General features: G+C 44.5%; 1 protein-coding gene across 2 annotated transcripts; it reads right to left on the bottom strand.

Moving 5' to 3' along the window:
- Nucleotides 1–2: 2 nt before the first annotated feature.
- On the bottom strand, nucleotides 3–23,900 carry GTSE1 (G2 and S-phase expressed 1). 2 transcript variants are annotated; one of them, XM_073652152.1, is made up of 12 exons: nucleotides 23,755–23,900; nucleotides 20,765–20,807; nucleotides 19,501–19,558; nucleotides 18,766–19,417; nucleotides 11,501–11,671; nucleotides 9,063–9,198; nucleotides 8,572–8,949; nucleotides 8,400–8,472; nucleotides 6,807–7,040; nucleotides 5,947–6,121; nucleotides 5,687–5,839; nucleotides 3–1,073 (listed from the first exon to the last, which is right to left on the bottom strand). In XM_073652152.1, the coding sequence occupies exons 2-12, from the start codon at nucleotides 20,778–20,780 to the stop codon at nucleotides 984–986; spliced, it is 2,136 nt and encodes a 711-aa protein (XP_073508253.1). In that variant the 5' UTR covers nucleotides 20,781–20,807; nucleotides 23,755–23,900; the 3' UTR covers nucleotides 3–983. The 2 variants fall into 2 exon arrangements, with proteins under 2 accessions (XP_073508253.1, XP_073508254.1); XM_073652153.1 differs by lacking the exon at nucleotides 11,501–11,671.
- Between the last annotated feature and the right edge of the window lie 3,561 nt (nucleotides 23,901–27,461).

The following is a 27,461-nucleotide window of genomic DNA, read 5'->3' on the forward strand; positions in this document are numbered from 1 at the left end:
CAATTGCTTCTGTACATTACATTCTTTTAACAATTACTCCATTTACACAAACATTTAGAACGGTACCTTCTGTGTAAAGACAATAATACATTGTCAACAATTAAACAGTTTTTTCCTGGGCACTATACAAATAAGTCCACATAGACTACACGAAAAATGGCACATCCAAAGAGGACCCGCAAGATTTCCGGACATGTGCAATTTAATAAATTCTGGTATTTTATGCGAATTGACAATTCTTTTCTTCCAACTCTGTTGTGCCATTTCTATGAAATAAACTGGCACCTAGGCACAATCACTCCTATGTGAATTAGATGTGGCCTTACACCCCATTGTCAAGGGAAATGGTAACATTAATTTTGCCTTCTCTTCCAGGAAGAATTAGGGAGGAATGGAATGATTCAAAGCTCTAGGGAAGAAACTCCAGCATTGTTATTTCAGGAGGAATGTAAATCGTAAAATAGACAGATAATGATAAAACACAGAGGGCCAGTTAAGAGATCAGCATCTATGGCACAGGGTTATGAAAAAGGTGTCTAATTTGCAAAAACTAAACCAGTGCCACTTTAAAAAAAATAAAAAAAATAGCCCAACCCTGGTTTTAATAATTATTGTATTTTATTGAAAATTTCATGAGAAAAAAAAAGCCTTATACATCTAAAGTGTTGTGCCCTACTGCCTCCTTTGGCTGTGGCTTAGCCAGCACATGCCCATCTTTGTAGAAAGGCCAGGCGATAGCATCCACTAATAAGACTGGCACTGTAAGAATAATGTGCCAGCTTAATTTCTCAGAACATTTGCATTTTTTAGAGCTCATGTATACAGCAAAACTAGATAACTGCCCAGTAAATGGGTCAGCATCACATCCCGCACATTCACTCCATTAGGGGCATTTAACTATGCCCTACGGTAGACAGAGCCTTGAGGGAAATTGTTTTATTCAATGTGAACCATCAGTGAAGAATTCTTAAAGTCTCAAAATGTTAAAACTTTAGGAGTGGAGAATCATATTCCAGATTTTCTTTGTCTCCAACTGGACTCAGTGTAATAAGCGGTGAACTCAGATCAATCAACTGAAAAGAAAAGAAAATATATAAATGGATTGTTGCAGGAAAAGACGACATCTCATACAGTCAAGTACACTTCTAGAAAGCATAGCAAATCAGTACAAATGGCCCTTCCATGACTAATGGAAGCGCATCACATTTTACTCATTAGAACCAGATTTTAAATTGTTTTTGATTTTTTGTACAGGACTATATGGCAGCCATCCTGCACCCATTCAGAGATGCTATACAGCAGCTATATGGGCATAGGAAGCCATAGACTAGGCATGACTCCTATGGGAGAGCACAGACCTGATCTGTGAGCAGTGCATGAGCCATAGTGTAGTGACCACCATGTACTGGGCATTGTGTAGTGACCACCATGTACTGGGCATTGTGTAGTGACCACCATGTACTGGGCATTGCGTAGCCTCTTTTTTGTCATCCAGTGTGAGGAGATTACTACTGCGATGTGAAAAGGACATGTCAGTCTATTAGGTTATGTTCACATGTAGCCATTAGTGGCTTTTTTTTTTAAAGCAGTGTATTTGTTGTGTCAAATAGGCGTTTCACAGAACAGTATAACCAATGAGATTTCTGTTCATATTTTGGGCCATGCTGCATTTTCGTCAATTTCAGCGTTTTCACCCATTCAAATTGAATGAGTGAAAAATGCTACAGAGCAAAAAAAAAAAAAAAAAGCCGGGATAAAAGGAAACGAGTTTACATGCCTTTAGTCACAGAAGAAAAACTACATGGCTTTCAGGGTTCATTTGAAGCTCAGGGTAGGTGCCAGCTTTCATTGAATATCTAGATGGCACATGTACACACATCATCTGAGACACTGGCGTACCCGCATAGTTCTTGAACCAGAAGACTTAAGGAAAACGATGGTGGTAGTTTTCCTGAAGTGCCTTTTTTATATATAAAAGGGGCAAATAGTGGCAGAAAGAACGGGTTGGTCACTTTTTGCCACTTCACAGATTACAAAGCCTGAAGTGATTATATGCATATATTCCGTCTTCTACTTCTTTTAAAGTTATTTTGACATTGCTGTGCATATGTTCATTGTTTTTAACGTTAGTTGAGCAATTTCAGGTAGGTTCCATGTGGAAATCAGTGAAAGATAGAAAGGAAAAAAAAAAAACCCAAACAGCTATGCAAGTCTTCTAGGTCCATGGAAGAGGGAAGAAAAAAAAACAAAAACAACCTACACGTACTCAAACTGGAGAAACTTTCCTCCACATATGAGAAAAACTAAAGGACTGACCACACTGAGCAAAATAAATTGAGTCATTATTCTTGTTTGAGAGAAAATCGGATATCTGATGGGGTAGGTTAAACCAGTCATTTAATGACTGCAATCAACTAATCAGCCTCATGTTTGCTTATCAGTGTGTGCAGAGAAGGTTAATAGATCAACTGCGCGTTAATAGAGTCCTGTGCACATAGGCAGTTATTGTTCTTGGCGGCAGCCATTTACATCACATCGACAGATGAATAACTTCTTTGCACATTTATCAGGTGATGGGCAGCCGGTGTAGACTGGACAATTGTGAAACAAGTAGACCAAGGAACCCTCATTACCAATAGTCGGCCAGTGTATATGCACCTCTATATGGGCACCATGCAAGTTAACACCAGGGCTGTGGAGTCGGTAAGCCAAACCACCAACTCATATCTTCACAGCATAAACAATTGCCTTCAGATGACCCAAAAGATAAAGGTCTAAGGGCGTCCGATTGGGAGACCTTGGTGGCCATTCAACTGGCCCACGATGACCAATCCACTTTCCAGGAAACTGTTCATGTAGGAATGCTCGGACCGGACACCCTTAATGTGGTTGTGCACCATCTTGTTGGAAAAACTCAGGGAACGTGCCATCTTCAGTGCATAAAGAGGGAAACATCATCATGTAGCAATTTCAGATATCCAGTGGCATTGAGGTTTCCATTGATGAAGAATGGCCCCACTATCTTTGTACCCCATATACCACACCATCCCATCAAGATACGAGATGTGCAGCATCTGAAACAACGGATACTGGAAGCCTGTGCTAGCATTTCTTCTGCGGTGTTGCTATCAGTGTGTCAAGAGTGGGAGAAGAGGGTTGCATTGATAATCCAACACAATGGGCAGCACTTTTAACACATTTTAGAAGTGGTGAGAAACTTGTAAATAACTCATGAAAGAATAAAGTTACGTTAAAACCAAGAACACCATTGTTTTTCTTATGAAATTCTCAATAAGTTTCATGTGTCACATGACCCTCTTCCCATTGAAAAAAATAAAGTTGGATCCAAAATGGCCGCCATGGTCCCCATCCATCTAGAAGTTTTCCCCCCTCCCATATACTAATGTGCCACAAACAGGAAGTTGATATCACCAACCATTCCCATTTAATTTAGGTGTATCCATATAAAATGGCCCACACAGTAGAATATGAATAAAATAATAGATTAAGATTATACTTCTACTTCAAATGCTGCATCTAAAGAAAAAAAAAAAAAAAAAAAAAAAAAAAAAAGTAAGAAGAAATAAAAAAACCTTATATTCACCTCTGGCTGCCCCCGGTCTCCTCCTGGCCACGTCTTCTCTCCTCGGCGTCCCGTGGTGTACTGTAAGGACCTGCGGTGATGTCATTTAATCAGCTGATGGTCACGTGACCATCACCTGACGTCAGTCGTCGCGTGACCATCAGCTGACTAAATGACGTCACCGCAGGTCCTTCCTGTACACCACGGGACGCCGAGGAGAGAGGACGCGGCTGGGAGGAGACCGGGGGCCGCCGGAGAGATTTTTTACTTTATAATTCTATAAATAATAACTTTAACTTGCAGGTACCATGGTACCCGGGTCAGATGAGAGAGAGTCTCCTCTTCTCCAGACCCGGGTACCACCCACGCATTGAACCGCATAACATGTATACATGCAGATATTATGCGGTTCAATGCAAGTCAACGGGCACGATTTCGCACCCAAATTGGTTGTGCTGCGGATTTTTCTGCAATGATAATCCGCAGCGGAAATTTCCGCAGCATGTGCACAGCACATGCGGATCATTGGGATACATCCCAGACCTCTTACCAAGCGACTTTAATGCGTTTCCGCGGAGGAAATGCCGCGGCGGAAACTCATTGAATCCGCAACGTGGGCACACAGTCTTAGTCAATAGTAGCATCTAAGAGTAGGGGACGTTTTTCATTGTGGAGAGAGCCAAGCCAGTGTGAGATGTATAGGCCATCAAACTCCTCAGGGATATTAAATAAGCATATAGCCTCTTCAGAGGAAAGACAGCCTGAACTCCAGGGGCACCTATTGGACGTAGCGTCCCAAAAGTCAATAATGAGCCTTGCAAGGCTTCCAAGCTGTGATCAGAGCTTGCCCTCATACACTGTCACACTACCATGTAATCCATCCAACTGGTGACCAGGACAGAAAACTACATTTAAGGCCGGTTTCACACGTCCGGATATTTCTGGTAGCGAAAAAAAAACACGGTACCGGAGATATCCGTGCCCAGTGTGTGTTTTACGTGACATCAGTGCGCCGCATCTAAAATCACAAGGACAGACACCTGGTAATCAGCACTACAGGCAGCACTGTTCCCAGGCGCTGGTACGTGTCACACGGATGACAAGGAAATCATCCATGTGGCAAGTTTAGTGGACCGCGTAGCCGAAAAAAACCCCCCAAAAAAACAGACTTGCCTCTGTGTGGAGCACACGGACACACTGTCCGCAAAAACACACTGAGGTGTACAGACCTATTGATATGAATGGGTCTGCGTGTGTCAGTGTCTCCGGTACATGAGGAAGCTGTCACCACTCGTACCGGAGATACTGACTTGTGAAAGAGCCCTAATGACGAGTTATTAGACTCTCAATCCAAGATATATTGCATTTCACCTTCAGTATGTTGATATCAGACTGTGCATTTGAGAAACAGGAGTTAAATATCTAACCACCCTATAAATAAAACTTGGAACTACTTTATCTTTACAGTCTAGAACCCAAGCTGCTCTGCTAGGTGGTTTTAATAGCTACCAGCAAAGCTGTGGATGTCATTCTGTACAGATCATTTTTATTCTTCACAATGGAACCCTATGGGCAGCGTTCGTTACTGTATGGAGGAATACATTAGGAAATGGCTAAAGACTTATGTAAATCATCCAAACTGCAGATTAACCATGGCCCAGTAGTCAAGATTACCTCATGAGGTCTCAATGTTAGTACAGCGTCTGTGTTAAGGAAGCAAAACGGTGGCTCAGTGGTTAGCACTGCAGCCTTACAGCGCTGGGGTCCTGGGTTGAAATCCCACCAAGGACAACATCTGTAAGGAGTCTGTATGGGTTTTCTCCGGTTTCCTCCCACACTCCAAAAACTTACTCATAAGGAATCTAGATTGTGAGCCCCAATGGGTATAGCGATCATAATGTCTGTAAAGCGCTATGGAATTAATGGCGCTATATGAGCAAGATAAACCAGATGCCAGCTTGCTGCTAGAACAATATTAACTAATGAAAGCAGACAAAAAGCCATACTAAGAAGAGTATTTTCAATATAGTCTCCCAGCAAGAACCATTACTTCAGAAAAAGCAATCTGATCAAGAGCTATAACATAATTTGGGTGTAACTTACCTGTCCAATATTTGCTGGCTTGAGCGGGACAAGTCTTTTGTTAAATTCAGGAGTGTTTGACAGGTCTATAAGAGGTTGACATTCAGCATCTACGGATGAGGTCTTTCTTAATTTGATATCAGCTTTATCCACCGCAATGTCAATTAACAAATCCTGATTAGAAAACAAAACAAGAACTTCTAAAATCTTATGTCTTCAATTCTATGATCCTACACAAAAAAAAAAAAACACAAGACCACCCTATTAAATGGCAATCTCACCTCTGATGGTTTCCCAGCCACCGACACTGTCTCTTCACTTTGTGCTATGAGGTCAGGTTTGCTTTCGGGAGAAAAGTTCAAGGAGCAGCGTATTGTAGAAGCTGTATGGTCTTCCTTAGTTGGGGAACATGGACTCTTGGTGACTTTGCTCGGAATCTGTTCACACTCGTCTGACCTAGAAGCAGATATATAAAGCAATTCATACAGGAGTAAATGTAGCCAATCTCATCACTGCATCAAAATTTGGTAACAGATTTCCCCCTATACACATATGGAGAGCTATGGACTTACCTGTATACAGCCTGCACCTAAAATCAGCAATCAAAATACAAAATATGAGGAAAAATCCACATGGAACCGAGAGTCATGCCCTCCCCATTTAGTTTTTTTAGACTTGTCACATTGTCATGGATGAAGTTTGTGCCAGAATTCACTGAAATAAGTAAATATTGTTGCATTTTTTGACTCTTGGCAGTGTCTACACATGGCCTTAGAGATACTTTTAGCATGGTGTAAGCACTTTATTGCACCAATTATTAGTATACATAAAGTAATGGCTACCGATGCATTCTCCACTTATGGGAAATTAAAAGCTTGAACAGTTGTTTCCCAGAGTAACCATACCTTAGTAAAGCTGGGGTGATACAACTCACAAAAAGTTAACAAAAAGGACATTCACCAACTATAGCTGAATTTTTGCACCAGTCTAAAGCAAGTGCTCAAAGCTACAGGCAGTGGGGTTTGCAGTAATGCTTTGACTTCTGGCTATGTTGTCCCCCAGTCACGGTGCAGGTTTGATGACTTGTTCTTCTTATCTAGGCTATTACACAGAGAAATTAATTCACTTTTGACTCATTTACCCAGTAAGCGACTTTTTAGCAGATTGGATGGATGCATTGACAGCTGTTGCAGGTCGAAGAGAAGTAATGGGTCTTGGGATAGTTCTTGGTGTCACAATTCCAGATGCTCGGCGGGCGATAGGTGTTGGTAAGGCAGACACAGGCTTTGAGTTGGGAGTAGCAGATATGCTCCTTAGTGCTAGATTGCCTGCCATGCCCTTTGTGGTTCCTAATGGTGTGCTTTGAGCAATCCCACTATAATAAAAAACAAAAAAACCTTTTTTGTATTTTGATTACACACTTCTACAAAAGGGCCAAGAAAAGAAAAAAACTAAAAATGACAGCATGTACAATAGGGCCCAGTGTAAACAGGAATACATTGCTTTACCCCTCCTGTATTCGGGAACTACATCTATGGAAATCAAGTTTCAAGCCTTTATCTGGAGCACCATTTAATTGAAAAAAAATAAATAAAAAAAATAGAATCATTACCCATTTAACCCACTGGCATCAGAGATCTGGTGGCCACTAATGATCCTTCAGTAATGATATCACTTCTGTTAATATGACTACTACAGCCATAATCCATAAATCAATAGTACACATAATAAGCAACTTTGTAATATATCTCAGACATCTGCTACTTCTGCAGATTTTGCTGATAAGATTTATTACAAAGTAGCTTATGTCCATGAGTACAATTGATTTATGAAATAAAAATTAAGACGGTTACTCTTTAAATGCTGAACACTTAGGCCCTGTGCACAAGTTGAGTATTTGGTCAGTATTTTACCTCAGCATTTGTAAGGCAAAACCAGCAATGGAACAGAGGAGAAGTAGAAAAGAAACATCACCACTTCCGCATTACTCACCCACTACCGATTTTCGCTTATAAATACTGATCGTGTGAACGTGGCCTTAGGTCGATGGTCATGGGTATAATTGATGCGATTGCTGCAGGGCCAGTGAGTGTTTGAATTGGTCATTATTGGTATTTTATACACCAAGAGAGGAAAAAAAAGTCCTGGACAATGTCTGTACAGGATAAGAGTAGCAACTGACAGAAGAGAGGGGTTGTGATGTGATGAACTGATTTGCTCTGAGATCCATCCTGATGCAGTTATGCATATACATGGCTGCTACGGATGGATGCAAACCTGACGGTCATGCTAGAATTGTTTTTTATTTATATAAAGAAAATCTGTCATCAGGTTTGTATTATTTGAAACAGCATAATGTAGGCTGAGAGCCCACCATTCCAGCGGTTTGTCACTTACTGGGCTTCATGAGGTCGTTTTGATAACACACTTATCTGAACTAAATTTACCAGTTTTCTCAGCGATAAACAGTCTATGGGATAGACAAGGGTCCTGAATATGGAGGACTACATTGCTGCAGGATTACTAGTCCTCTGAGTGATAAGTATTTTAATCAGCAAAAGATCAAAACTACAGCAAGTGACATCGCTGGAATCAGGGTCTTTGTCTCTACATTATGCTCCTCAGACAGGGTAGCAAAAACCTGGTGAGATTATTCAAACTTGCTGATAGACAACTATATATGTGGGGTGAAGGGGGGGAATAATTTTTAGCCTGCCAAACCTGCTGTTATTACCTTCCAATTTCACCACACGACAGTAACCGAGCTGGCCTACTGGTCTTTCCCGTGGCACGATCAGGTGACAGTACTGTATGAAAATATACATGTGAAGCAGAAGGTATTATTGACCAAGCGTTACTGAAGGGGAGAAGAGGGGTGAGATAGGAGATATTAGATAAGCTCGTACCATCCTGCTTCTGTGCAAGCTTTAGGCGACTTGTAGGAGTAGGCATTACCCTTGCCTGGGGTTTGGCACTCGTTCCTTTTCCAGCACTTTCCATTTTAATAGACGCAGGCAATCTTTGTAAGTTGGGTGCAGACGTTTGCCTCTGAAACTTGCCAGACTGAGTTTGAGGTTGGGAAACAGTCACTGAAGCAGATTTGTTACCAGCTGGTTTGGATTCTGTCGCTGGCTTCAGGCGACCATTGGATAAGTCAGTGTTTTTTACAGAAGACCCTACGCCACTATGAGGGCGAACAAGTGCAAGCCGACTAGTATTTGGCTTTAGTCTTGAACTGGTGACTGATGTGTTCATGGATGTGTTAAGAGATGCATTTAGTTTGGCTGAAAAGCATATAACCAGGACAAAATTAGCAGCAAACCCAAATATTGCAGTGTAAGAAGTGATTAGGACCTCTACCAATACCAAGCATCATGATCAAGTGACAGCTGCTTACCATTAGCTGCAGGTGGAGAGAGGGAAAGACTGGAGTTCAGACTCGTGTTAGAATGGTTGGATGAGGACGAGGAGGTATTCCTTCTAGAACCTGCTGCAGCCGACGGGGTCTTGAACTGTACCTTGTTTAACCCAGCCTGGAGAGAAGGAAAAAAAATGGACCATACAAAAGGCCATATCATAGTGAGTACATATTTCACTACAATACAAGTGTATAGGACATCAAAATATGTGGGAAGCCACAAAATAGTAACTTTTGGACAGTCTTAAAGGGGCTGTTCTTCAGCTAACATTTCTCCCCAAGTTGCAGTTTACCATTTAAAAGGAGGAGGGAAGGGTGGGCTACACACCATCCCAAGGCCCACTGGCGAGTCGCTGCTGCTGCTCCCAAAGTCTAGTATTGACTGCGGAGCAGACATCATGCCAGCCAGTGAGCGTCTCCATGTAGACTAAATTCCATGTTGGGTGAGCTGTCAACATGACGCCAAAGCTGCAGCCAATGCCAGACTCCAGCGGACTTGCTGGTGGACCTGGGAAAGGAGAATATAATTTATTTTTTAAAAAAGAATAGATCTCCATTTCTATGAAACCCTAGTTGGTGGAAAAATTATATTGAAAGTCAGCAACCCCCTTTTAAAATGGCCACTGCTGTTTAAAGAAACGTTTATTGGGTTGTCAATTTAGACACTATCAACATTGTAGTATACTTTCTTGGGCGAGAAGCTGCACTAAATTTATGGCCACTACACGTCTCACTTTCTTACATCTTGCTGTCCACTGAATGTTAAAACTGACCCATCTAATTATAGAGAAGCTGGACGGATTACAGGTAGCGGCGGTACCCTCTGCCAGTTCTTTTACAGTGTTGTGACGACCGCATTTAATCTTAATTATCCAGACATAAATTCAGCAAACCAGGAGAAATAAGCTATTATCTTTATGTTGACTTCTGAATGTATGTGTTTTTCTTTGGTTCGTCAATAAGCACAGAATATTGTTTGTGTAAGCCTGGATCTTGACACTTGAGTTGATATTTACTGCAACTTATTGTCTGCTAGCTTTGCAGGACAGGGACTCCGGGTCATGGAACAATGGCTGTCTGCCAAATACGTTGATTACCATTGTATAAGTCCATGTGGCTTGTTGACCTGCAGAGCAATAGAGGACAAACTATGCAAATTGATTAAATGCTCCAACAAGACAGATGAGCCTCTGCTACCTCCCCCTGACTTGTTAATGAGGACCCGAGACACATTTGGGTATAAAAAGTGATTTCTATCCTTCCGCAAAAAGAATCGGCGTGATTGCCAAAGCAACAGCTAGAACAACATGGCTCCATCAAGAGGGACACAGATTTGGATTCTACAGGGTGCGAGCTTAAGGGACCACGGCCCTGGCTGGAGGAATACAGATCTGCTCCATTGACTATCACAGAACCCATGGATACATTTTGGGAAGCCAGGTGGGAGCATTCGGTCACCTGGAACCAATGGATACGCTCTGAGAAAGCCAGGTTGGGACCATCTGGTCACCTGTTTCCATGGATATGTTTGGAGAAGCCAGGATGGGACCCTCGGGTCTCCTGGCCACATACCTCAATGGACTATCATCTTCCTAAGCTTGTCGTTACCTCCTCTCTGTGGGTGCCCCACTGTTATGGGAAGTCTGGAAGCCCTTTGGAGTTGCTGCTGCTTTAATCCCAGCAAGTCAGCGGAAGGGTGAGACTCTAATTTGCAAAATCATGGGTATTTGCAGGGACTGTTCTATGTTATTGTCTGTTTGGTGGTTCAATAAAGTATTGCCACACTGTTTTACCCCCACTCTGTTGTCCGAGTAGTATTCTGCCAACGGGAGACCCCCCTGTCTCCGCAAGTGTGCAACAACCTCCTTGCTGCACAGAGTTCAGCCGCTGGACTGAAAGAAAGGTTGGATCTCCTTGGCAATAAAGTGGATCATGCAGCTGGGAAGGCATAAAAAAAATTCATAGGTGCAAATAGCATAGGTAACTTCCTCCCTACTTTGTCTTCTTTAAAGGGAATCTGTCACCCCCTGGGACTTTTCAGATCTCTACTATGGGCATACAGGTTATAGAAATGTAAATCTATACATACCTGTATGGCCCATAATAGAGGTCTGCTTGCTTTGATATATCTTTTTACAAAATCAGTTTTCCTAGGCTTGGCAACTGGGGGACAATAAGAAATGCCTGCCTACCTACTTAATTTAAATACCCCCCCCCCCCCCCTCTCCTTCACTTTTAAATGTGCCCCTATCGGAAGTAATGTAGTTCTGAAGTATATCATAGAAACCTGGAAGTTGTAAAACACAAGTTGATACAAAGGCTTGTGAACACCATGGTTACAGCTGAGATCAGTGTAGGAGACTGTACCAATAGTCCTAAAAAGCCAAATCGACCCCAGTTCATGTCTGAGCGATCACCTTCTTTGGCACAGGTAGAGTCCTTTTGCTTGAGCCTACAATGCTGGTATTGAAGGAAGAATCACTGACATCAGAAGCCATACAAGATCTATCAGAAAGCAAGTCCTCGGTAGAACCCAGACTGCTGAGATTTTTCCTCCTAGCTGGACTAGTCTTCTTAATGGCTTTGGGCTGTTAAGAGGTGGGGGAAGAGGAATTAAAAAAAAAATAAAATAAAAAAAGTTCATTAAGTATTACATAAAGACACAGTGGATTTGATATATTTCACAGTATAGGGAAAGATCCTAGTTACTTACCGGTAACGGGATTTTACAGAGCCCATGACAGCACCACCTGAGAGAGGGTATCCGCCCACCAAGGACAGGAACCTACTGAATAAAAAGGCGGTACCTCTCGTCCGCATCAGTTTTGTTTCAGAGCATGAGAGGGCCTCCGAAGACAGGTTAATACATAACCACCACTTCAATATTTGTACTAAACACCTTAAAAAGTGCACACCACAGTGATAAAGGGGAGGGAATTAATAGGGTGCTGTCATGGGCTCTGTAAAATCCCGTTACCGGTAAGTAACTAGGATCTTTTCCCCTTCTCCCATGACAGCACCACCTGAGAGATTTATAGAGATCAAATACCGGAGGGAGGGATCACCGTTTGCAACACCTTCCTACCAAAGGACAGATCAGTAGAAGAGGAAAGGTCAAGACGGTAATGTTTGTAAAATGTAGCGGGGGGGGGGGGGGGGGGTGTGTGTGTGGGATCACCAAGTTGCCGCCTTACATATGATGTCGATGGGCACATCCGCCTTCTCAGCCCAGGAAGCAGCTACCGCTCTGGTGGAATGGGCCTTCGGGTTCTCTGGAACCGGCAGATTGCTAGAAGAGTAGGCTAAGGTAATAGTATCCCTGACCCATCTAGCTATGGTCCCCCTTGTAACCTTAAGTCCTTTGATAGCCCCCTGAAAGGATATAAATAAGGCGTCACTCTTTCTCCACCCTTTTGTAACTTCCAAATACCGGACTAACACCCTCCTAACATCTAAGGTGTGAAGCTTATGTTCCTCAGAATCCCTAGGATTAGGATAGAAGGAAGGGCGAGTGATTACTTGCGTCCTATGGAATTTGGAGGCTACTTTTGGAAGATAGGCCGGGTCTGGACTTAAGTATGTACGGATAGAGTAATCTTGAGTGAATGGCTGGTTAACGGATAGTGCGTGTAAGTCACTGACTCTACGAGCCGATGTCAGGGCTACCAGTAGAGCAGTCTTTAAAGTTAAGATTTTTTCTGAAACCTTCTCTAAGGGCTCGAAGGGAGGTTTGGTTAATGCTTCCAGAACTAAATTAAGGTCCCAAGGAGGCATTCTTGGAATAGGAATAGGTCTGGATCTATGACAAGCTTTAATAAATATAATGATCCAATTATTTGCTGCCAAGTCATAATTATACAGTGCCCCCAGAGCTGATACCTGCACCTTAAGAGTACTGGTGGCTAGTCCCATATTTAACCCCTTCTTGAGGAATTCTAGTATGGCCTCAATAGGAATCCTCCCTTTGGCGGACTGACCCGAGGTAGACAAGAACTTAGCCCAGGTTCTACCATAGATTCTAGTTGTTATCGGCTTTCTACTTGCCAGAAGGGTAATAACAAGATCCGGAGAAAACCCCCTTTGCGTCAATAGCGACCTCTCAAAATCCAGGCCGTCAAATGCAGGCCTGCTCTTTGGGGATGACAGACTGGGCCCTGCCTGAGGAGATCCGGGATGTCCGGAAGAACCCATGGATCTGCTTGGGACACTCTCTTCATCCAAGTGAACCATGGTCTCTTGGGCCAGAACGGGGCGATCACTATAACCCTCGCCCGTTCCTCTCGGATCTTCCTCAGGATAGTAGGGATCAGTACTAAAGGGGGAAAGGCATAAGCTAGAGTAAAATCCCATGGAATCTGCAGCGCGTCCACCGCAAACGCCCCCTCTTTTGGATTCAGGGAGCAAAAGGTTTCGGTCTTCCGATTGTGTCTGTTTGCAAATAGGTCTGTCTGGGGCTGTCCCCACCAACCCGTAATCTGCTGAAAAACGGCTGGATTCAACTCCCACTCTCCTTGTTTCAAAGGTGTGACGACTCAAGAAAATCGGCCTTTATGTTCTCTTCCCCTTTTATATGCAGCGCCAAGAGCGTGACCAGCCGACTCTCGGCAAACCTGAAGATCTGATCCGCTACTAACATCAGAGGGAGAGACCTGGTACCCCCCCTGATGATTGATGTAGGCGACTGTTGATTTGTTGTCTGACGTTATCCTGACGTAAGGACCCTGAAGAGCAGAACTGAATTCTTTTAGAGCATTTATCGCTGCCAACAGCTCTTTCGTGTTGGAAGAGAGACTTGTCTCGCTGTCCGACCAGAGGCCTTGTACAGAACGATCCCTTAGGTGAGCTCCCCAACCTTCTGCACTTGCGTCTGTTGTAATTGTATCCGACACCTGGAAGGTCCAAGGAACCCCCAAAGATAGGTTGACCGGAGATGTCCACCAGTCCAGGGAGTTGATCACGACATCTGGAAGAGACATCTTCCCATTCAGACGACCTTTGAGCCGCCTGTCCGCTGCCAGAATCTCCTGTTGAAGACATCTGGAATGGTACTGGGCCCACTGAACTGCCGGGATGCAAGATGTCATTGTACCCAACAGAGACATTGCACTCCTCAGGGTCACGGTCGGATTGCTGATAACCTGAGATATTAGGGATCTGATCTTCAGCTTCTTTTCCTCTGGCAGAAGACAGGTTTGGTTTTCGGAGTCCAGAATGAGACCCAGGAAAGACTGAACCCTCTTTGGTTCCAGCCTTGACTTCTCCAGATTTAATAGCCAACCTAGGCGTCTTAGACTGGCCATGACGTCCGCCAGGGCAAGAGCCCAGAGTTGACTTGATCTGCCCACTACTAAGAAGTCGTCCAGATAAGGGATGACCAGAATACTGTGACCTCCAGAATAATTTTTGTGAAGACTCTTGGCGCCATGGAAATGCCAAAGGGAAGAGCTGCGAACTGAAAATGCCTTACTTGCCTGCCGAATTGTACAGCTACTCTTAGAAACTGTTGATGATGTGGCAAAATCGGGACGTGGTAGTAGGCGTCCTTCCGATCGAGGACGCACATAAAACAGTCGGGAAATAACATCTTTATGGCCGATTTTATTGTTTCCATCTTGAACGGCCTGTAGACTAAATGGTCGTTCAGCCTCTTTAAGTTCGCAATGGTCCTGAAGGAGCTGTCCGGCTTCTTTATTAGGAAGAGAGTCGAATAGAATCCTCTTCCTTGCTCGGGTGCAGGTGTTTCCACCAGAACTCCTTTCCTGAGCAGAGAGAGAACTTCCTGCTGTAAGGCTATCTGTCCTGCTAAACCCCTGGGGGCTGATATTTTGACAGTGTTCTTGGGCCTGCTTTTGAACTCTAATGTGAGCCCCCTCCTGATTATCCCTAAGATCCAAGGATTGGATGAAATTTCCTTCCAGGCAGGCAGGCAGGAAGTGGGACAATCTTCCTCCCACCTGGGGGGGGGGCTGTCACTTAGGGGCTTTCTTATTCTCGGAGGAGGGACCCCCGAACATGAAGCCTCTGTTATACGGCTTTCTGTCTTTCCAGCTTCCTTGGTCTCTGGGAGCTTTACTGCGGCTGTATTTTCTCTTCCGAAAGGAGCTGTTAAACCGGGAACCAGACACCGTGGGAAATCCAAGTTTTTTGTCTGCGGCTTTATCTAGGATGTCATCTAGACCTTTGCCAAACAAGAAGTCCCCCTCACAAGGGATTGAGCACAGTTTAGACTTTGACTGCACATCCCCTGGCCAGCTCTTGAGCCATAGCGCCCTACGGGCTGCATTAGAGAGGTTTGCAGTCCGGGCAGCCAGCCTAACTGAATCTGCCGATGCATCTGCCAGGAATGCAGCCGCTCCCTGCACAAGAGGAAGGTCCGATAGAATTTTCTCCCTGGACACATTCCCCCTGATCTGGTCTTCCAATTGTTGAAGCCAGATCATCATAGATCTAGCGGTGCAGGTGGCTGCTACTGCCGGTTTAAGGGCCCCTGCTGACGACTCCCAGGCTTGTTTAAGGAAGGACTCAGCTTTTTTATCCAGCGGGTCTTTTAAGGCTCCTAAATCCTCAAAGGGCAGAGTGGATTTTTTTGAAGATTTTGAAATGGCCACGTCAATCTTAGGGGTTTTGTCCCATTTAGCCGCATCCTCATCCTCAAAGGGGTACCTCTGCTTGGAGGATGACAGCAGCTGACCCTTCCTCTCCGGTTTCTTCCATTCCCTTTCTATCAGAGATTTAATCCTGTCATTGACCGGGAATGAGCGTCTCCTCCTTTGGTCTAAGCCCCCGAACATAACATCCTGGACTGTTCTGGGCACCTTGGTATCGGTAATACCCATAGTCCCTCTGACGGCTTTAACTAGTCTCTCAGTATTATCAACCGAAAAACAAGGTCTGCCCCCCCCCCCCCCCCCCATCATCATCATCCAAAGACTCCGATGATGATGAGGAGAGATTAGAGGAGGAAAGCAGTTCTCTTGTAAAACGGGACTCCACCGATTCCTCTGATTCTGAAGAAACTAGTTTTCGTTTGTTCTTTTTGCGTGAGGTTAAGCCTCTTAAAGACTCTCTGACCTCTGTTTGGATTAGATCCTTTAATTCTAAAGAAAACCTGGGGGACTCCTCTGCAATGGTTTTCTGAATACAGTCCGAGCAAAGGTTTTTGGCATAGGAGGTGGGAAGACCGATTTTGCATAAAGCACACTCCCTGTTTTTACTTTTAGCACTACACTTCTTCGCCTCCTGCCCCAAGAAATGAAAGGAGAAGGAGGAAAAGAGAGAAGAGCACATTATTCAGGGTGAGACTTTCACAAAGATCACTCACCACACTGCCGTTCAGACTAGGGTACCGGAGGCGGTGGTTGCCGTTCACATGAGGGCTCCCATCTGGCAGAGGTGGACTGACGAAGTCTTTTCTGACCAGTCTTGCCGGAACTCGCACACCCTCCACTGCTGTGACTGTCGATGGGAAGATTCTCGATGCTCCATTTGCTTAAGCTGCTTGCGCTGCACCTCCTGTGGCAGTGACAGCTGCTGCCCAGGTGACTGCGGCTCCTCATTCATCATGGCGGGGATGCAAACACCGCCATCTTGATTTCTTGATTGCTCCCCAGCCTTAAAAGCAGTAGGGCTCCACCTCCTTTAGGCTCCTCCCCTTCCGGCAGAGTGCTCATTCAAAAAAAAAAAAAAAAAAAAAAATTATTATTTTTTTTAAATTTAAATTCAGCCAGCTGGCGCGCTACACCGCAGATATGCTCCCTTCTGCGCGAGCGCAGCCCAGCGGCACCCGGCGCGCTTGCAGCGGGATAACGGCTTTCCACCCGCGCATGCGCAGACCCGGCTTCCGGCGCACTCCGCGATAGGGCGCTCCAGCACCCCGCGCGTGCTCAGCCCGGACTTCCGGTGCGCTAAGTCACAGGGTGCGACTCGCGCCCACGTGCGCAGACCCGGAAGACCTGCTGGCCGGCGCGCTCAGCTCGTCTTGCGAGGCGCAGGCCCGGCCGCAGGCCCCGGCGCACGCGGGGAGGAATTCAAAAAACAGCACCTCCTCCCCACACGCAGACCCGGGCAGCAGCCAAATGGGCTGGGAACAGGGACCATCTGCTGCTTCCACGGCCTCCAGGCCGCACCGTCCATAATCCAGGTACGTGAGGTACCACCTGGTGAGGCTCCCATCAGGGACAGGAACCAAAACTGATGCGGAGGAGAGGTACCGCCTTTTTATTCAGTAGGTTCCTGTCCTTGGTGGGTGGATACCCTCTCTCAGGTGGTGCTGTCATGGGAGAAGGGGAAAAATAGTGTGCCGCTATCGCTAATAAACTGGTCATCATATCACATGGAAATCCCAGCACAACACTCAACACAACCATAAAGGAAATCTGCCAGCAGGTTTAAGATTGAGAAGCAAGAGGCACCATAAAATAGGGACAGAGGCCCTTATTTCAGCATGATTTCTCTTACAGGGCTCCCTAGTGTAGTTATATCACCGTTCTATTTGCTCGCTCACTCAGGGAATTGTCTAACCTTACCATTGAGGAATAGCTTTCTGTCTACACTGCATAGGCAGAAAGCTGCCAGTGTTGAGGGCTGGGTTATACAGAGCTCATTAGTATCAAGGATTACACAGCAGGAGCTCATCACTAAGAATAGCACAGCAGCAGATAAAACAGCAATTTTATCAAAACTACAAGAAGCCCAGTAAGTGACCTAGCTGGAAAAAGGATCTCTGCACCTACATCATGTTGCTCTCAGATGAACAGTACACAGGAGACTGATTTTCTTTAAGAAGGGTTAAGACAACCCCCTTTCACACTGCAGCCCCAGGGTGATCAGCTGATTGCAAAGTGTTGGACCTGGGGCAATCAGCTGATTTATGCCAGTAAGAAGCCAAGGCCCATCATGTATGTGCCCCATGGCAGCTACCACAGGAGAAATATAGAACCTCAAGACCGCTAATTAGAGGAATGGCATCCTTGTAATACAACAGCATGAGCCCGCTAGAAAATAGAGTACCAGTTAGAGTGGCTCTGATATAGCTAACAGAGGGTGAGCACAAGCATAGGATTTCCCTCTATTACGCTCATGTACCTGAATAGGCCACATGGACAGGGGGTTATCTTGGCAAATAACCCAGCAAGCTCTTGACACTTGCGTTTTGTTTTGTACAACACAGCTGATACATCATGTGGATGAAAGGTCCGTGGAGCATAACTGCTAGAAACCAGACTTTATGTAAATAAAACATCAAGACGTTTCTCAAATCAGCGAGTATGCACAAACGTAACACTTGGGAAAAGGTCCTCTATCACGCTAATAAGGTTTGTGTAGGGTAGCTTCATACATCTGCATTTCACAGTCCATGTAAGGATACAGTGTCAGGAGTGACCACGAGGCTCCTGACCTGAACTAAGCTTCATATTTGCCTATGAGGCTGTTGGTTTAGATCATGGGACCCACAGTTGTGTGTAGGCAGCCGAAGTGTCTGAAATCTGAGGCAGAAACCCTACACAAACCTCAGATGTTCTTCAGATGCCTGCACCATCCACCTTATGAAGGATTCCATGTTGCGTTTATGAAGCCCTGACATGGACTTGTAGGAACGTTTATGTTTCTTATATGTGAAAGCCAAATTGTGCCCTCCATACAAAATCACATACATGAAGAGAACAAATATTGGTGTAATTACCTTCTCCACAGCCAAACGGTTGTTTTTCATGTGTGCAGCAGGTGCCTTCATGGGTTGTAGTTTGCTTACACTTTTACCATTGTTTGCCGATGGACCACCACTTTTTATTTGAGAAGCTTTAGGTTTCACTACAAGTGGCGATGACACGTGGCTCTTCACTTTTGGTACATTCAGGGGGCTAGTAAGATTCTGAGACTCCACACTACATGAAGTTTCAGCCTTTTTGTTAGATCCGGTAAGTCTTTGCTGAACAGAGGGAGGAAGCTGGTGGAATGGACTTTCCTGTATACAATAAGTCTCTCTTTTAATGGCCACTGGAGTTTTAGGGACCTCATTAAATTCATCAAAAAGGTTCAGTTTCGACTTTGACTCCAGAACAAATTTCTCTACAGTTGGGTTTGGTACAGTTTGTGGAGGTTCCTCTTTCTTTTGGTCATTGGTAACAAAAGATTCCAGCTGGAGGGCGAGTAAATGGGCTTCTTTAAAAATCTCAACAAATTTATCACCACTCAAGGGACTCCATACCACCAGGTCAGTATTCAGTGGAGAGACTCTCTCTTCAGATGACTGACTCTTTAATACAGCACTAACACATTTTTCTTTATGCCCGACTGGTCCAACGAACACTTCGTCATCATTGTCTTCTTTAATACTGTTAGGGAAAAATAAAATCAAAGTATGAATGTAGTAGATAACCAGAATGTCAGAATAAATTCAATAATGGTGACGTGTTACCTCGTAGGAGAAAATGATATATCAAAATCAAACTCTTCGTCAGCCAAAAGGGTAAAATCTAAAACCAGAAAGATTAGAAAGCATTTTAAGAGAAATTAAGTCTACTATATTAATTCAAAACACAAAATGTAGAATTTGGGCAGAGGGGCTTTAAAAGAGTTGTGAAGATAAAAGCCTTCCAATTCTACTCCAACCCCACTCATACCCTCAGGACGACTATATAAATTGCAACCTTATGATGTTGGATTTTCATCAATTACAGATAAAAGTATGGGAAACCATAATTTTTTTTTCTTGTTTGATAAGAAAAACCTAATTGCACACAGATGGTAAAAACAGACGAAAATCTGACCAAGAATAAGGTTCAAAATTGTTCTGCTTTTTTGCATTTTTTTTTTTTCCCTAACAAACTGATGTGTGAATGGGGCCTTATAGACTTCAGCCAATTGGGGTCTACATGCTTACCACCAATGGAGTCCTCAATCCTTCTGCATAATCCATTCTCACAACACATAGGAACAGTAGAAACTAAAGCACCTCCAAAAGAGAACTACTTGTCACAAGGCTAAAACTGATAGCTGGGATTCTCCAACAAGACAACATTAGATGAAAGTTGATCATCTTGACCCTAACCCACGCCATCACCTGCACTTGGAATTTCAACATCTGATCTTTTTGTTTTCATGAAAGATAAGCCACTGGCAGCAGCTTTCTCCCCTCTCCCAGTTGAAAACACATGAATGCATGGCCAGGCGCTAACATATATAGCAGGAGAGATAGTCAAATGAACATTCAGCCATATCATGCCCAAGGGTCAGCTTAAAGGGGATGTCCACTGCTGGACAGTCACCGTTTAATCACTGTTGGGACCCATTTAAAGTAAGAAGAGTGGCACCATTCCAACCATGTCGGATATTCTTGGGTCACAAGACATTGTCAGCTGCGTGGGCTGATTGGCTGCATCCTTAACCATCTCATCAGAAAAGACGCTCGCTGTCATAAAAATACTGATGAGCTGCAGCTGGTCAGAGGCCGCCGATTGTCTGCAGGAATATCCGACATTGCTGGAACAGTGCTGCTGTGGGAGGAGAGCATCTACTGGTTTTATTTTAAATGGGGCTGTGAAGTGATTACGGTGCGGTTGTCCAGTAGCGGATAGCCCCTTTAACAGTTTATTGTGCTCTGAAGAGATCATATCCAACCAGATATTTCATTGTTAAATGTAGATAGTCATACAATTAATATAAAAGTTACATTTCCTTACTTCCAGCCGCATCCATTATGGAAAAAGGCTTGATTTATGCCACCTATAGAAAGAACACATCATTAGCATGCAAGTAACATCTGTGGGGCGTATTCACACAGTTCCGGCAGTGCTACTAACAATGACCTGAGAAATGAGAGTTATCAAATTGTCTGTCACATTCAGCTTAGCCATAGTAGGAATAGTCACCCCGGAAAGCAATACATTATGATTTCATGGAATGAGCCAGCGTCCACAGCAGGAGAATGAAGCAGTCATTGGCAGACAGCCATCTGTCCTGGTGTCAGATGGTAGTGGGGAGCACAGCAGTGCCAGACATCTCAGATAATGGGAAGATGAAATCCAGCATGTTTGATCACGTTCTCACCCAGGCCACAAGCTGTATTGCTCATAGCACCCCTGTAATGAGCCGTTTGGAGGATCAATAGCACTTCAATGAGCGCAGTCACCTTTACTGTTCAGCAGACAACTATTTTAGTAGCAGCTTGTGACAATAGAAATGAATGGGAGCGAGCTGCACTACAGAACACAGTGACTAAGGGTACGATACAGTGGGATATTTTCACTAGGCATTGGAAATGCCACAAAAAATCCACAGTGGTAAACACCATTGCAGTTAAGCTGATCGGCAACATGTGCAGCAGAAAACAAACATGCTAAGGGCTCACTCTCACTTGCAATTAAATTGGATGAAGGCAATCAGATTCAAAAAAAAAAAAAAAAAAAAAAAAAAAAAAAAATCGGATTACATTTGGACCAATTTTATCCTGATGGTGTGCTCAGTGGCTTTTTTTTCCCAGCGCCGATCGGATTGCGATCAGGATAGAAGAAAAAACGAATGCAGCATGCAGCAATTTTGATCGCACGCACCCATATAAGCCTATGGGTGCATATGAAACATCGCACTGCACTCGGATATCACCTGAGTGCAGTGCGATTCCTGCAGACGCCAGCAACAGAGGAGATGGGGGAATTTATTTCTTCGTCTCCTCTGCAGCTGTGAGAGGATTGGAGCATAGAGCACTGACACTTGGCACACGCTCGCAGCAGCCGAATGTCATTAGCATATCGCATCCGATGCCATACGCTAGTGGGACCCCGGCCTAACTGTGGATATCCTCTGCCGTGTGCAGATCTCTTATGGGCTGATGCTCAGCGCTGCTACTGGGAAACCCAAAAGAATTTCTTCCAGGGAAATCGAGGTAGAAAATCTGCTGCATCAGTGGGAACATACTCTAAACTATGGTACATGGGACAGCGTAAATCAAAGCGGAAGATGGCCTGTGAAACGGCTGTCAAGCATTAGCCACCCACAGCCTGGCATTCAATACAGGGTCTCAGTGTACAACTCCCACCCTAATGGGCTGGTGTATTAGGGTACACACATTGGTGGGAAGACCACCAAACATGCAGTTCTGTGATGATTGATCTTGCCCACACAGTTTTAAGAAGTAAACAGCCTTCACTCAAAAGACAGATGGATAGGTTATGGTAAATCGACATGGCTGCCAGGAGTACCAACATGTGGCTCGCAGGCCCATGATGTGTGGCTCGTGGCTGTCAGCCATCTTGGGGCAGCAGCACCAGGTTTAGCAAACAACTATGAAGAGCAGGTCTCCAGATGGCGAATTTTGTGAGTAGCCGTCGCAGAAGAGCAGATCCGGATGCACATATACTGGTCTTAGAGGTTTAGAGATCGGCCACGGCTCCACTATCAGTATTTGGTCAGTATTTTTTCTCAGGAGTGGGAGCCAAAACCAAGTGAGGAACAATCAGAGAAAATGTATAATAGAAACAAGTCAACAAATCTGCATTTATCACCCACTCCTGAGAAAAAATACTGACCCAATACGGATAGTGGGGCCGTGGCCATAATTTAAGTATGGTGGGCTGAAGACAGGATAATACTACCTGTCAGAGGGGGCGCATGAAGCTGTATGCAACAGTGTGTTGGGAGTGCTTGATGAGAGAATACTGAATGGGGTATTGTGGGAGCCCCTGATCCTGGTATTCTGCTTTGCATTGATTTCTGTGGAAAATCTTTGGCTGTCAAAGGAACGGGAGAGCAAAGAGCACAATAGGGTCTTATTCAGTATAAAATTAATTACATTTTAAAGGTTGTGCAAACCCTGAGAGTTGTGTATACACACACACACACCACAGCAGCTTGAAAACATACATACTAATAGGGAATGTAGATTGTGAGCCCAAATGGGGACAGTGCCCATAATGTCTGTAAATTGTCAAGCACTGCAGAATTTGTTGGTGCTATATAAATAAAAAGAGTAATAATAAGTATTATATGCAGCTTCTGCAGGTCCACGGGTGGTCCGACTGGTTCATATAGGATATCTTATGTGGTTATATCCTGAGGGTGGGTCAACTTCAAAACGCATCAATAATAAAACCAGAGTTAATACAGTTCTTGTATCTGGATACAATACCATCTGTACCAACTCATCAGCCCCACAGAAAATCCACATTCTTTTCCTTTATTCATATCATACCGGTAATGGGGGCTCTGGGTGTCACTACTGTGAGGGTGGCTACGCTGGATGTGGCTCTCAAGGTCAGAAAGGTTGGGGACCTCTGCCTAGAGATAAGCACACTGCCATACTGGAGTTTACAGGTCACACAGGAGTACAAGCTTACCGCACAGTCCTGGGCGGCATCTACACAATGCGGCACTGATAGGGACCAGCGCCACACAGCAGCGATATACAGGGATAGATTACACGCACTACAGTCCTTGGGGTGCAGGAAGCTGGCACCACCCACAGCACTGTATATGGCATCCCGTGGTGAGGACCCGCTGTGCACATTACCAAGAGACCAGGGTGCCAGGTCAGGGCATTAGGGGGGCCTGCTATACATTCTACAACCACATGCACACAGAGCCCGGGCACGCCACCGCAGATGTACCGGACACAGAGCCGGAGACTCCGCACACTATGGAGGCTGGATGTGATCGTCACTACATATCACCGCACCTGATAACCGGAGCGCTCATCCGGGGGCAGCAGCATGGGAGGGAAGGATGAGCACCGGACACCACAACCGGCTCTCACCAGTCACCGCGGCGCAAACGGCTGCAGTATTCAAACTTCCCTCTGGCCTCGGAACAGCCCACGTGACGGATAATAGCGACTCGTCATTGGTTGGTTTAAAGACACACGCGTGATCACGGGGTGTACGTGCTGCAATGGCTGCTGGGAAGTGTAGTTTAACACTAAAGAGCGATCTGTAGTCTGAGTTCCTATACTGCCAGGAGTGGAGCAGCGCACTGCGGTCTGTGGCGTCACTGGGCTGTGGGAGTGTATGAGAGCTCGTCCCTCTAATGGCCTCAGTCATTACTATGGCAGCGTTCCCAGAGGCTGAATACATTATCAGTATACTGTGCCGTGCTCCATTACAGGCGAATTCCCGAGTCCTGCTCACATTATGGGCTTTGTGACTGTATAAATGGGCTGTCTGTGGAGAATACGCCAGGTTATTGCTTATTGATCGGTGGGGGCTACCACCTGGGAGGCAGGCTGATGAGCAGAACAGGACCTCTTCTCCCCATTACAATGCAGTGTCAGTGTGCGTGCTTGCCCTGTGCTGCTCCATGCATTGGCTATGGGGCTGATGAGCGCTGCGCTTGGCTTCTTCCAGCTGCCCTGTAAACAATAAGCGGAGCAGGTGCACTGCGTCCATCTAAGGCTGGTTTCGCACTTCCTGATATTTCTGGTATCGGAAAAAACAGTACCGGAGATGTCCGTGTGCACCTGTGTGGCAACCATGTGCCGCATCAGGATCACACGTACCGGTGACTGGGAATCAGTGGTACAGTTGCTGTTCCCAAGCACCGGGTGCTGAACGCTGCCCTCATCATTGTCCCCTGCCAGCACTGCGATCAGCACCAGCAGGGGACAATGATGAGAGTAGTATTCTGCTCTCGCTGTGTCCTGGTGGAAAAATAAGAAGAAAATAAAAAATCCTTATACTCACCTGTCTGAAGATGTCCCCTGCTGTAATCCTCCTGACTGCTCACGTCGGGGAGTATGCGGCACACGTATGGTGCACACTGATATCTCCAGTACAGGAAATGTCAGGACGTGTGAAACCGGCTTAAGGCCATGTTCACACTATCAGTATTTGGTCAGTATTTTACCAGTATTTGTAAACCAAAATCAGAAGTGGAATCAGATGAAAAGTATAATAGAAACACATCCCCACTTCTGTATTTATCACCCACTCCTGCTTTTGGCTTCAAGTACTGAGGTAAAAAAACCGACCAAATACACAATGTGTGAATGTGGCCTTACATCTAGGCTGTTTATGGGTGATAATTTGTTTTTATTGGAGAGCCGCTGTAATCCCCTTCCTGCTGCAAGACAAATGTTTTTTTGTATACTTTCATTTGTTTTTTCCTTTTAGGCTGCGTTATCATGAGATTTTGGTGATTTTTTTTTTACACAATGTGTTTTTGAATAAATGCAAGTAACTTATTTTACTTAAAGGAAACCTGTCAGCAGGATTTAGCCCTATAAACTAAAGGCATGGCCAAAATGGCACTGTGATGCTGATTAATATGATACCTGATGTAAAGGATCCGCTCAGGGGTTGTTTAACCCCTTTAGAACCCAAGGTGGTTTGCACGTTAATGACCAGGCCAATTTTTACGATTCTGACCACTGTCACTTTATGAGGTAATTACTCTGGAACGCTTCAACGGATCCCCCTGATTCTGAGAGTGTTTTTTCGTGACATATTGTACTTCATGATTGTGGTAAAATTTCTTCGATATCACTTGCGTTTATTTGTGAAAAAAATGGAAATTTGGCAAAAATTTAGAAAATTTTGCATTTTTCAAAATTTGAATTTTTATGCCCTTAAATCAGAGAGATATGTCACACAAAATAGTTAATAAACAACCTTTCCCACATGTCTACTTTACATCAGCACAATTTTGTAACCAAAATTTTTTTTTATTAGGGAGCTATAAGGGTTAAAAGTTGACCAGCGCTTTCTCATTTTTCCAACAAAATTTACAAAACCATTTTTTTTAGGGACCACATCACATTTGAAGTCACTTTGAGTAGTCTTTATGACAGAAAATGCCCAAAAGTGACACCATTCTAAAAACTGCACCCCTCAAGGTGCACAAAACCACATTCAAGAAGTTTATTAACCCTTCACGTGCTTCACACCAATTAATTCAACGTGAAAGGAAAAAATTAACATTTAATTTTTTTCACTAAATGTTATTTTAGACCCCAATTTTTTATTTTCACAAGGGTACCAATAGAAATTGTACCCCAAAAGTTGTTGAGCAATTTCTTCTGAGTACGCAGATATCTCATATGTGGGGGAAAGCCATTGTTTGGGCGCACAGCAGGGCTCAGAAGGGAAGGAGCGCCATTTGACGTTTTCAATGCAAAACTCGCTGGAATTGACAGCAGACCCCATGTTGCGTTTGGAGAGCCCCTGATGTGCCTAAACAGTGGAAACCCCCCCGCAAGTGACTCCATTTTGGAAACTAGACCCCTCAGGGAACTTATTTAGATGTGTGGTGAGCACTTTGAACCCCCAAGTGTTTTGCAAAGGTTTATGACGTAGAGCCGTGAAAAAAAAAATCATCTTTTTTTTTTTACACAAAAACGATCTTTTAACCGCAATATTTTTATTTTCACGAGGGTACTAGGAGAAATTGGACACAAAAAGTTGTTGTGCAATTTCTCCTGCGTACGCAGATACCCATGTGTTGGAGAAAACTACTGTTTGGGCGCATGTCAGGGCTCGGAAGGGAAGGAGTGACGCTTTTGAATGCAGACTTTGATGGAACGGTCTGCGGGCGTCATGTCACGTTCTCAGAGCCCCTGATGTGCATAAACAGTGGAAATGCCCAATAAGTGCCCCCTTTTTGGAAACTAGACCCCCAATGAATTTATCTAGATGTGTGGTGAGCCCATTGAACCCGCAGGTGCTTCACAGAAAATTATAATGTTGACTTGTGAAAATAAAAAAACAACAGCATTTTTTCCACAAAAATGCAAAAAAAAATATTTTCACAAGGGTACCAGGAGAAATTGCACCCCATAAGTTGTTGTGCAATTTCTCCTGAGTACGCTGATACCCCATGTGTTAGAGAAAACTACTGTTTGGGTGCATGTCAGGGCTTGGAAGGGAAGGAGTGACGTTTTTGAATGCAGACTTTGATGGAACTGTCTGCAGGTGTCATGTAACGTTCTCAGAGCCCCTGATGTGCCTAAACAGTGGAAATGCCCAACAAGTGCCCCCTTTTTGGAAGTGATAGCTGATTATTGAATTATATAATGTAGTGTCATACGTCAGTTGTGTGGGACAACTTGACGAACACTACACAACTGACGTATGACAACCTGACGAACACTACGTCAGCTGTGTAGTGTTCGTCAGGTTGTCATACGTCAGAAATTAATTTAATAGTCCATGGAAGTATGGTACCTTTTGAAGCAGTCTTTCAAGCACAGGCCAGGTTTGTCGGGGCAGGTGTCACATTGATAAATGGTGTCCTTGCGTATTCCCCTTTTATAACACACTCGGCACCTCTTTTGTGACTTTCCTTTTTTTCCACTGTGAGGGATCTGCCCCGGGAAATGCTGGCCTGGTACAATTCGAGGTCCTTCAGTTATGGAAGTACTGGGGCCTGCTCCATCACCGCTGCCAAATATCA

This window comes from Phyllobates terribilis, unplaced genomic scaffold (assembly GCF_046119375.1).
Source record: "Phyllobates terribilis strain yellow unplaced genomic scaffold, ASM4611937v1 Scaffold_11__3_contigs__length_659146591, whole genome shotgun sequence".
NCBI lineage: Eukaryota > Metazoa > Chordata > Amphibia > Anura > Dendrobatidae > Phyllobates > Phyllobates terribilis.